Source organism: Carassius auratus, chromosome 32 (assembly GCF_003368295.1).
Source record: "Carassius auratus strain Wakin chromosome 32, ASM336829v1, whole genome shotgun sequence".
NCBI classification, from domain to species: domain Eukaryota; kingdom Metazoa; phylum Chordata; class Actinopteri; order Cypriniformes; family Cyprinidae; genus Carassius; species Carassius auratus.
Window position 1 is genome coordinate 14,804,940 of NC_039274.1, and position 11,744 is coordinate 14,816,683.

Sequence of the window (11,744 nt, forward strand, 5' to 3'; positions counted from 1 at the left end):
ACTATAAAAGAGCAGTGAATGATTAATTAGTAAATGATTCATTAGTTGTTTTAAATGGAAAATTAATTTTGTGGCAAGTACTGAAAATCTTCACACCTGAAGCTGTCAAATGGGAAACCTCTGTCAAGACATAGATTCAGGCAACAGAGGACAGAGGTAAAAATTAAAAAACAAAAAAATAAGGGCTTGACTCATTTCAAACAGAAAGTGACTCATATTTAATTAAAGATTACAAGGGCGGGGGTTGTTAATAGTGAACAGTGAATTGTGAAAAAACAGAAATGTTTCAAAAAATTAAGAACAAGAGACTGATGGATCAAATTTATTTATTTTCTCTGATATTTTGTTTCATAACACTGTTATGAATTCAATTGTTAGCATTTTGTTTTGACATTTGAAAACAATACTAAAATATGCCTCTTTAATAAGCATTCAGTGTTGCAGAAACTCAGATGTAGAGGATTTGGCCTTACAAGGACATAACTGACACACAACTGGCTTCAACCTGTGAATCACAAAAATAACTACCACAATATTCATGCTATGATTCTGATGGAGAGCTATGAATATGAAGACTAATTCACTTTCAAAATCCACACCAACTGCCTAAATTTGGAAAAATACCCAAATGTTTGGACACAAGTGGTCATTGTTTGTTGAATAATTCGAAAGTGTCTAAAGGTATTCATCAAAATTGTATGCATTAACAATAAGCAAGTTTGTAAAGAAAGAGACTGAGAATGAAGTGCATCAGTATCAAGAGCTCTGCGTAACAAGCCTTTATGGGAGAGTGGCAAGGAACAATTACTCAAAATATAAGCATGTCTGCAGTCTGCCAAAATCATATTAATGACCAATTGTGGTGTGGGAAATGATGCTGTGGTCAGATGAGAGAAGTGGTGATATGTGACACAAACCTAACGCTGACTTAAAAAGGAAACAAGCAGCAGCCCACATATGATTACAATGCACAGAAAAATGTCCTGTTTTTGCCTGCTTAAAGTCTGGAGGAAAAAAACTTTTTTTTTTTTCATTTGACATTGTGAGCCCGCTTTATTTTTGATCACCCCATTTCAGGATCTAGTTCTACAAAAGCATCTCATCAAAGAGCAGAAAAGATGTGGTGGTCTTGGTACCCCTTCAAGCCCCCCCAAGTCTCCCTTTTCCCTTTACAGCTCTGCCAAAAGCTCAGGTCCCATTGACTGGGAGGTAAAGGGGGTGGGGGAGTGCTGTGTGGGGTAAGGAGAGAGATTGTGTGAGCAATTCCATGCAAATGTCAACCAACATGAAAAAATACATTTTTTACCAAACAAACAAAACAATATTTAAACTGTGCATATAGAGCTCAAAGGCTGCTTGTTTCTTTTTTTATTAATGTTAACAGTAAGCATTTTGTAGAAAGTAACATTTTAAAGATTAATTTTATATCAAAGTAATTATTAATAAAATGAACTTGAAACTTTCTGTACAAAGCCAATTTATGTCAATTTTAATGATTAACAACTCATCTTCATTCTTTGCTCTTATCAATCATAATAATGCGTTAGGGACGTGTTTACATGTTCTGAAGACTGATACGGTCAAGCCTACTGCTGTGATCTGTTTCAGGGTTACTGTATCCATCAATACATTTTAGAAATGTATTTATTCTAATAACATTTTCAACAAGAACATCAAATAAATTTAGCCAAGACTGCATTTGCTGTCCAGGTCAGAAATAGGCACAAGCAGACTTTAGGACATATGGTGGAAATTATTTGTAAATGTTTGTATTTGTTTTTTTGTTTTTTTTATTCTCTTACTTCGGTTGAGCATTGTAAATCACAAAAAGTCTACAAAATAGCTTACATGCTGTCACCCAAAATAAAATATATAGAGGTTGTTCAATATATTGGTAATGAATACATTCTATGTAAATGTATATTTCAGGTTTTGACTGCGAATGTCACATCCATAATGCTGGAATTGCTTGTGTGTTTGTGTCTATTGTTGGAGAATGAGGGACAGTTTGACCTCGAGCTGCAGTTTTAGGTTTCTCCTGCAGAGGTCAGTATATGCCTCCCAATGAGCCAAAGCACAGAAGCATCACATTCTGTGAGTTTGGGGATGGCAATTTGAGATACAGACAGCGACTTCTAAATCACACTCTTTTATGTACAGATCAGATGATGGAGAGCTTCATTCAAAACAGGGGGGAATTGCCTTCAAAACATTTAAAACCTATAAAACCATTTTAAACTTCAAACTATTAAACTTTTACAACTTTTACAAACTTTCTGTTCTGGCTTTCTCAAGCCAAGTTAAAATTATGTCTCGATGAACTTTTTTAAAATCTATTTGTTATTTATTTTTTGCAATTACATTTGCTGACACTACTGAACAGGCAAAAATGCTCCAGCTTGAACTGAAAGAGATACGGCTGTAATGTTTTCATTGTACTTCCTCTTAATGAAGATAAGACCTCTTTCTTGATTCATCTCAGCCTCCTCCTCCAAGTATTTAAACTTTCTGAATATTCATTTATCAAAAGCTTGTATCTTGGGTGGTCCGTTTTCAGACTAAATGCACTCTTGGCAAAATAATCAGTAGTCAAACCAAACAGACCATTTGAAAATAAAAGCAAGCCGCCTCATTCATTTAAAACCAGGCAAATTTGATGTGATTCTGAATTACAGTGCATGTAATAACATCTAAGCTCTATATTTGCTGCAGTAATTACTGTACTATGAAATTATTGTGTTTAAACTGATGTCGCAAACTATGCCCTTATTTTAAACTCGTGGCAAATTTTATATTTAAATCACCAAAGGAAAACAAAATTCAAGTAAACCTGAAATAACAAAAGAGATTTGCTAAAAAGATATTGTTAATTTATAAGTACATATTTTAATTGAGAAATGCAGAAAATATTAAACGCAGCAAGAATTTGGTCTGGACTGACAAACATCTCTATCCTCTGTCTTGAGTTCCTGGCACGACCAGTTTCTCCGTCTCTCTGGAAAACGATCATCTCATAATCCTTACCAAAATAAATAAACTGAACGACTCATCTGGCACCCACAATATTTTCAGCACAAACTGTTCTCTTATATTGCAATTAATATTTTTTAGCTGTTGATACTAGCAACTTATAAATGTGATAAATGATAAATCTAAAACAATTAAACTGTAAAGAAAAATAATATTACATCTTACAATAATATGTTTAGGCCATTAATGTTACCTTGATAACGTTAGTATTAATTAATAACTAGCAAACTCTGAAATCTGGGCAATACTGTTTAATTTGACATTACTTGATACTTTCTGAAATAAACTACTGTTCAGAAGTAGTCAGTAAGTGTCTTTATTTTTTTTCCAAATATGTTTTATCGGCTAAGACATATATAAAACTGATCAAAATTGATGGTGAAAACAAAGGAGCCCTTTTTTAACTATCTGAATGCATGGTCTAAAGCACACACTCAGGACATGTCCGAATAGTTAAATAACAAGAAAACGCTAGGCGCACCCGGGCACATGGTCTAAACGGGTTGCCCCTATTCTCTTAATGAGTAATGGGTGTTTTTTGGGTGTAATGTGCAATAAATCAATTAGAGAGTCATCTCCCATTGCCTTTAAGAGCCAGTTGCGCTCGTGCCATGACTAATTTGCCATTTACATGGCAGAATGTGCAAGTGCAAAGACAGAACGCGCCTCTAGAAAGGAAATGGAGCTGCTCAGCGCGAGCAAACAGGTAGCCCAAGTCTTAAACATGTGATGACTATCCATCATGACATGTAGGCATTTTTATATTTATGTAGTCTACACAATAATATTATTTTACATTATAATTTGTATTTTTTTAAAATATATTTGGCATGTTTGTTTTTGTGTGTGCAATAAGCAGCGCGTACATGCATTGTGCACCCGCCTATATGCACATATTACTAACGCACTCTTTAAATAACAAAGAAAAAAAACATTGTGCCAGACTTTAGACCAGGTTTGAGCTGGTCAATGGCGCAGTCTATTTTCAGTTCCTCAAAATGCATCTAAGCACACCTCGTTTTCAGACCAGCACGCCCATGAGTGCACAAATGGGTGCAAATGCATTTGCTATTTCAACAACGCAGCGCAGGACGGGAAAATGAGAACTGCGTCTGGTTGAAACTAGCAAAAACACTTGCGGCGCATTGCGCTGGGTGTATGATAGGGCCCATAATTTTAATCAAATAAAGGCAGCCTTAGTGAACATAAGACTTCTTTCAGAAACATGAAAAATCTTAGTGACCTCAAACTGCTGAACAGTAGTGTAAACACCTTGTCAGATATGTTGAATGTTGTGTATTGCACACTACTGAACATATATAGACCAGTGCAATCCGACTAAGCAAAACTACCGAGATCCAGAATATGTATCAGATACGGTTTCTTTTATTTCCCTCTATCTTATATCGGTTTCTCTCATCAAACCATATACATACACAAAGACTTCGGTGTCTCTTTAACTTACATCCTTCATTCTCATACTGTGCAAGTGAACACAGAGAGAGGATGGACAGAATGAGGCCAGGAACAGTGAGGGGTCGAACTGAGCCTGCTATAAAGAACCCCTTTCAAATCTACATTTTTCAGCACAAAGGTGAACATTCATGTCCACTGATTATATAACAGACACGCAGAAGATCCGAAAAGCACCCAATCAGCTTTAAAGACATCAACTCCATGTGTCAGATGCCATTTCAGTACGGATTAACAATAACAAGCCATTCAGCTATTCCAGACTCTCTCTTCCCCTCGCTTACTGGGGTAGTGGGGGAAGTACTAAATGGGATATTGAGTCTTTCCCCCGAAAAAAATGGGTCAGCTCTCTGTTAGCCAGACAGTCAAAAAGCATCATAGCCGTGCAAAGCAGCACACTGCACTACAGACTCAGATCGTAAGCCATCTATAAGATATAGACCACCCTGACTCACAGTTGAGCCCCCTTTGGGTCCAGGACTTTAAAGAGATGTGTGAAAAGTACTGAGTACCACACAGCATCCACAGACTTAAACTCAGTGCAATTCACATGTAATTACACATAAGGCCAGGGCACTGTAATCAGTGCATCAACAATCAATACAGGGGAGGTTTGGCTCTGAACTGAATAACACTCATGCATCACAGCGATACAACCAGGGGCATCTAGTTTTTACGAGGCAACCGAACTCGACTGTCAATGATCGCCCAGAATTTTCATGCATGGAAAACAACAGAACTGTTTGTTTCTAATGGGAAAATAATAAATAAATACTATTATTTATAATAAAACTTAACCATAAACACTTAAACAATAATACAATTTATGAATAACTCACAAACAACATAAAAAAAATTTCAAAAGCTACTCTGCAAAGTCTGTTTGTCTTTTTACTAGGCCAGGAGGTCAATCAAAGACATTTAGATCCTCTTTTAAACAACTTTTTGCTTTTCATAACAATTACCACTGTTCCACAATTTAGAAAGTATGCATACATGTATATAAATAATATCTTAAAAAAGGTTCAAAAACATGAACAGGCTCTGATTAAGCATTAATACAAAACTAAAAGAGAGATGCAAATACTGCAGGTGTCCTAACAAATGAAAGGGGTACTGTTGAGCTGAACAAAGGCCAGTGTTTCTAGAGGACAGCCATAGCGATCCTATCATTCTACTTCTTCACAGTTTGACCCGCAGAAAGGCAGTGAAGGAGAAAAAGAAAGAGGATGAAAGAAAGCGAGTATTTAATAATCATCCTCTCTGCCTGCACTCTCAATTGTGAAAGAGCAAATTCTCCCTAAAGCTCTTGAGGTGTGACAGCTTGAGAAAGTGGGCGCTTGAATACTAATGGGATTTCTCTCACTCTCCCAAGATTGCTGGGCAATGAAGCAAACTTCTGTGATCCTTTCTAATGTTGCTTGCCTCGCTGGAATTGTTTCCAGGGACAATACAAATCCCTCGAGCTCAAAGACACACCTGCGACTCGGTACTTCAGACTACAATCTAGTGCTACAAAAATGTCCTCATTTGCAACAACAGACTTAGTACTCGGAGCTAACCTGGCCACACGGTGTATCAAGACTAAAACATTTAATAGAGGTCTCGCTGAGAGACACAGCAGACAGTACAAAAATGTCTTTAATCGTATTAAATTTTACAACACTTACTGTACAGCAATTAACTGTAAATATAAAAATGACACAATACCGCAAATTACTGTAATTAATAATTTAGTTACTGTTTCTCACACAAAGCAGTCAAATGGCTTTTAAAAACTTGAAATGTAGACAATTTTTGTCTTCTATAGAGAGAAAAAAAAAACAAGACGTTTAGAGTTTGATGAGCATGACTTTCTCCGCTTGGTTATTAGACATGCTTGAAATAACAGTTTCAAACATTTGAGGAACCACTGATGTGTTGTTTATTGTAAATCATTTTCATTGATTTTTTTTTTACATGGCCCTTGTAAAAGACATGAGGACTGAGGTATTCCTATTAAACGTTGACAAGATATTACAAAAGCTATATGTTTTTTTTGTATTATATATTGCCCTAAAATATTAATATACACAAAATGTAAGCAATATATATAATAAATTAATAACTTTATTCAGCAAGGACACAATAGAATAATAAAGTGTGGCAGTTAAGAGACAATTTGAAACGGAAGACTGGAGTAAAGGCTACAAAAATTCCTTGCCATCACAGGAATAAGTTACATTTTAAAATATATTCAAATAAAAACATTCAAAATTTTAATATTTCACAATATTTCTGTTTTCGGTGAACTCGTTATCAAATTACTACAGCCATTGTGAACATAAGAGACTTCCTACAAAAATATAAAAAATATCTTACAGACTGCAGACCTGAATGGTAAAGTATAAAGTTGACAAAGGTTGATCAAACTGAATTATTTTAGGCTTTATTGCTTAAAAAAGTAATGATGATGACAAAATTAAAATAAATGTGTCCCTTAGAATGCATTTAGAAGATAGGGCTGTGCAGTCAGAAAAAATTGTTTATGCAAGTTAATCCTGAAATTAGTCATTCTAGGTTTATGCATTTGCATTACACTATCATGTTTCTCAGTATAAACCTACATATAGGGCTGAGAAACATAAATTGAGCTGAATAAGTAAAGAAACCTTCGTAAAGTTTGAATGAAATCAAAGAAAACAAGGGGAGGACCAGATGTAATGACCACAGACCATGCTGTTACACTTAAACTCACATTCAACATGAAATACTGCACACAAGCACACAAGAGACCATCAACACTGAAGGTACAGCCCCAGCACGGTTAGATTGCTCAACATGTATTATGTTCTGAGTGCTCCTGCATGCTCAGCCTATCTACAGTCAATGGCGCTGTACGTTCCTGCAGTGCGTCCAAGCAGAAGCAACGCAGCAGTTTCAGAGCATTCCAGCACATGCCCCGCACCACAGACAAAAACTTATTGCACGCACGATTACTGAATACTCTTGAATAAGGAAGAAAAAAAAAGTTCCTTGTGATTCACTCAGCAACCACATGTGATATATTCTACAAGGAACTGAGTTTTTATGAATCTGTGCCATATTATAATATGTTGTCTTAAAATAACACTTCCCTCATGGCATTATGGAGTGTCATAATATCAGTGCTTGTGGAGAAGAAAAGCACATATTAAGAACTAGGCTTCCCGTGGAAAACAGAATGTATCGAATGCACTGAAGGACAGAAAAAAAAAAGAATAAAAAATAAATACATTTCATCCAAATCAATATGCCTTTACACTTTTAGCTGTAGAATGTAAAGTGCTTTCAACTATTAATTTTAAAGACTTTAAAGAATTACTGTAACTCTGATATATGGTTCTTACTCTTACAGTACATCAAAACTACTCTTAAGCCCCTTTCACACTGCCATTCCGGCAAATACAGGGGTAAAGTGTTCCTTTAATTGTTCCCTGGTCGCTAGATTTGGCACTTTCACACTGCCAGTGATGACCCGGTATATGTGCGTTAGAGTTGTAACGTTCGCGAACGAACCGATTCTTTTGAACGGCTCATAAACATGAACGATGGGAGCCGAGTCGCGACTGGAGAGGAGCCGTTCTTTCTATCGTTCTTTTTTCCTATGCGTGTTCATACAAATGAGCTCCGCCAGGAGACAGAACAGTTATAGGGGGAGGGGCGCACCCAGCGCAGGCCAACCCTTTATAGCGTGATGATATTAGTTATTAGTTGTGCATGCATTTACATTGCATTTTGTGTTCATTTAAAACTTATTTTAAAATCATTAAAAATGTTCTTTTGTGATACTGTACTTGTATAGAAATGTTTCACTAAAAGCTGTTTTCCACAGACATTCATTGCAGCCCACTTTGTTATTGTTCATTGACTTGAAGGGGCTGATGTCCTATTTGCAAAGTTTACAGTAGTAATAGTATGTAGTATGTAGACATTTCCATTTTATTTATTCTAATTTTATCTACTTAAAAAAAAATTAGTTTTCTATCAAAATGTTCTTGTGTGATAACAATGTTCTTGTGTGGAAGTGTTTGTAGTAAAAGCTGTTTTGCACAGAAATTCATTGCAGCCGGCTTTGTTTTTTATGTTTATTTGTGAGTAGGTATTGTATGAATAACATAAGTCAACGTAGTTTTACACACACACACACACACACACACACACACACACACACACACACACTTTGTACTAAAGGTAAATCAAAATAATGATGTCACTGTCTAAGCAGAGGGATTTGTGCAACCCTATGGAATATAGTCGACACATGAGAAATGAGGTAATAATCAATATTTCAGAATAATTCAAACTCAGATATTGGTGTGTGATATCTGAGCTTTAATTATTTGACTACAAATCTCACCTCATAATACCTCCCAGTGATTATTTCCAGGATAAACTGAGATGCTCCCAAGCTGGCTTCTTAAAACTGACTAAATATTTAAAAAGAGCCAAAAGAGCCATTCTTTTGAACGGCTCTTTGAAAGGAACGGATCGCGAAGATCCGGATCCCCTCAAAGAGCCATAAATCCCATCACTAATGTGCGTGCTTTCACACACAACCCTTGAAGATCCCGTAACGACACGTGACATCAGCGCGTGACGTGTAATGTACGAGTCGACAATGCTTGGCACGTTATACTTTAAATGAAGCAAGCAAACGATCTCTGCGTCAGCGCGGAAAGTGAGGAACTAACTGATCTCTGCTTCATTACAGTTTGCACATGTGTTTTCGTCGCGAATGTTGATCTTCCTTCAAAACAGCCGGTAAAAAAGTCGCGCGATAACGCGCGTCATCACTTCGATACGGAATTAGATCTGGCTTTTGTTCACACAGCGCTCGTTCCGGATCGATTACCGCAATGTTACTATGTCCCCGACCCGGGTTCGATTCGGTAATCAATTCCGGGACGTGGTTGCTTTCACACAGAAGGCGACCAGGCAATGTTACGGGAATATTGCGGGTCCGACGTGCAGTGTGAAAGGGGCTTTAGTAATGTCAAAACAATCAGTACTGAATGTACATGATAAGGAAATTAATAATGGAGGAAAACACAGAAATGTTTTCAAGCCCAAAAATGAGAAAGTTAAGTGAGTGAAAGTGACATTTAGCCAAAGTATGATGACCCATACTCAGAATTCGTGCTCTGCATTGAACTCATCCGAAGTGCACACACACACACACACACTGTGAACACACACCCGGAGCAGTTGGGGGTTCAGTGCCTTGCTCAAGGACACCTCAGTTGTGGTATTGCCGGCCCGAGACACAAACCCACAACCTTAGGGTTAGGAGTCAAACTCTCTAACCACTAGGCCATGACTTCCCAAGTCCATATGTGAGTTACCACACTAACAAATACAACAACCAGATTCTAGACAATCATAATGTGCCTCATAGCATAGCAGTAATATTTGATTTGATCTTTTGGCAAAGTGTAAACTATTACTTTGGTGTATATCTGTAAGGAAAATGAGAAATGAGAAATAGTCCGATTCAGAGACTTCAAATCTGTGTAAGAGCAGGAAATAATAAATACAATACAAACCCCACACACACTCCAATATAACACTTTTTTGGGGAAAATTTTTTTTTCATGGTTTCCCTAATTGTTTGTGACTACCGGTAATTTAAAAAGATTTCAGAGACTGCATTCACAAAATGCCATTTCTATAACTATAAAATGTTATATTCAATATAGATATTTCCATGACTTTAGGCTTGAAAAATCATTTTTTTAAAATCCTGATATTTCCAGGTTTCCCATCACTGCATGGACCTTTACAGAGAAAAAGACTGTGGCTTAAAAAAATAACACAAATATTAGATCTTATGCTGACTGCTTTAGCCTAGTTTTTCCAGCATTAACCCCTTAACTGTCACTCACATTTTTGAACATAGATTTTGTAGTGCACGATCCAAACTTACATTTTTATAATTCATGAATGAAAATATTTTGTAACATGATATTGATGTACCATTTACATGATAATGCAATGTCTGATTTGAAAATGGGTTTTAAAGGATGAATTTTGAAATTTTAAGTTTTCAGTTGATACATAATTTCTGATGATTTCTAAAATGTGATAGAGAAAAGTCTCTTTTCTTTTAAACAAAGGTCAGAACTCCTGTTATAATGTAGATTTTTGAGGGTGCACTCTTGTCATAAATTAATCTATTACTTTTCCTACATAATTTTTAACAAAAAACATTGGTGAAATATATATTTGGGAGTCTTAGACCATTCCAACGATATATAGTTTGTCAAGATTAGATTAGATTTAATTGTAATATAGTGAAGTAAATGTAGGCATCCCATACGGGACAGGGTGACAGTTAAAACTACTTACAGAAACATACTTTTAAATACCAATAAATCCCATACCTTCACTCAAAGACAAACAAACAGAGTTCACATTGACAATAATAGTGAATTTTGAGGAAAGGCATCTTTATATTGCTAGTTGCAACACCAAACAACTGAAGCTAAGAGGTAATTAGGCTCTTAGCATAGTACATGGGGGCATCTGATGTCTCAGAACATCTCCACTAACACTTCACACTGCTCTGAACTCTCACTCCAGTCAGCATCATGATCATGAAGAACCCTTCATCAGTACTGAAGATCAGTGATGGAGAAGACAGGATTAGCACGTGCACCAGTGTGTGTGTGTTCTACCTGGCTTCATATACAGACTCTTTCTTTCTGCTCTTTACATTGCCAAATAAACTAGATCCAGTCGGAAAACTCCCACGCGCACTAATCTGAATGTTTGTGATGAGATGGGCGGATTATTCACCATCAGGACGTTAACGGACCGCAGACACTGAACACTGTTGATTAATAAGTGCTCAGTGGAGTAGATGACATTGTTATGATGTTGCTGTAAATGTCCTACCTTCCTCTCCATTGCTGATGGTTACTGTGGCTGGTTGTTAGCGAAAGGGCAGCAAATAGCAGATGAAGAAGCGGATGTGTGTCCGGCGAGAGGGAGATGGAGTTCTTTATAGCTTGAAGCACACACACACACACACACCCTGTTGCTCGGTGCTGGAGTGACTGGACAGTCAGTGAGTGGAGACTGAGAGGCAGTGGAGTGAGGAGGGGATGCAGCCAGAGACGGTGTGAGCGCCGAGGCGCACGCGCGTTCCCCGCTGCTTCGAATAGAACTAGGGAATTCGGAGGGAGCGTCAGCAAATTACGCGCTGCTCCCTGCGCGCCGTG

At 37.0% G+C, this 11,744-nt stretch overlaps 1 protein-coding gene across 1 annotated transcript in view; it reads right to left on the bottom strand.

The window, feature by feature from the left end:
• The window catches only part of LOC113051682 (SWI/SNF-related matrix-associated actin-dependent regulator of chromatin subfamily D member 3), a 36,125-nt gene extending 24,400 nt beyond the window's left edge, over positions 1 to 11,725 (bottom strand). Inside the window, exon 1 of the mRNA XM_026215634.1 lies at positions 11,419 to 11,725. Coding sequence (XP_026071419.1) covers positions 11,419 to 11,430 — 12 coding nt within the window. The 5' untranslated portion in view covers positions 11,431 to 11,725. The remainder of the gene's footprint in view (positions 1 to 11,418) is intronic.
• Positions 11,726 to 11,744: the final 19 nt, after the last annotated feature.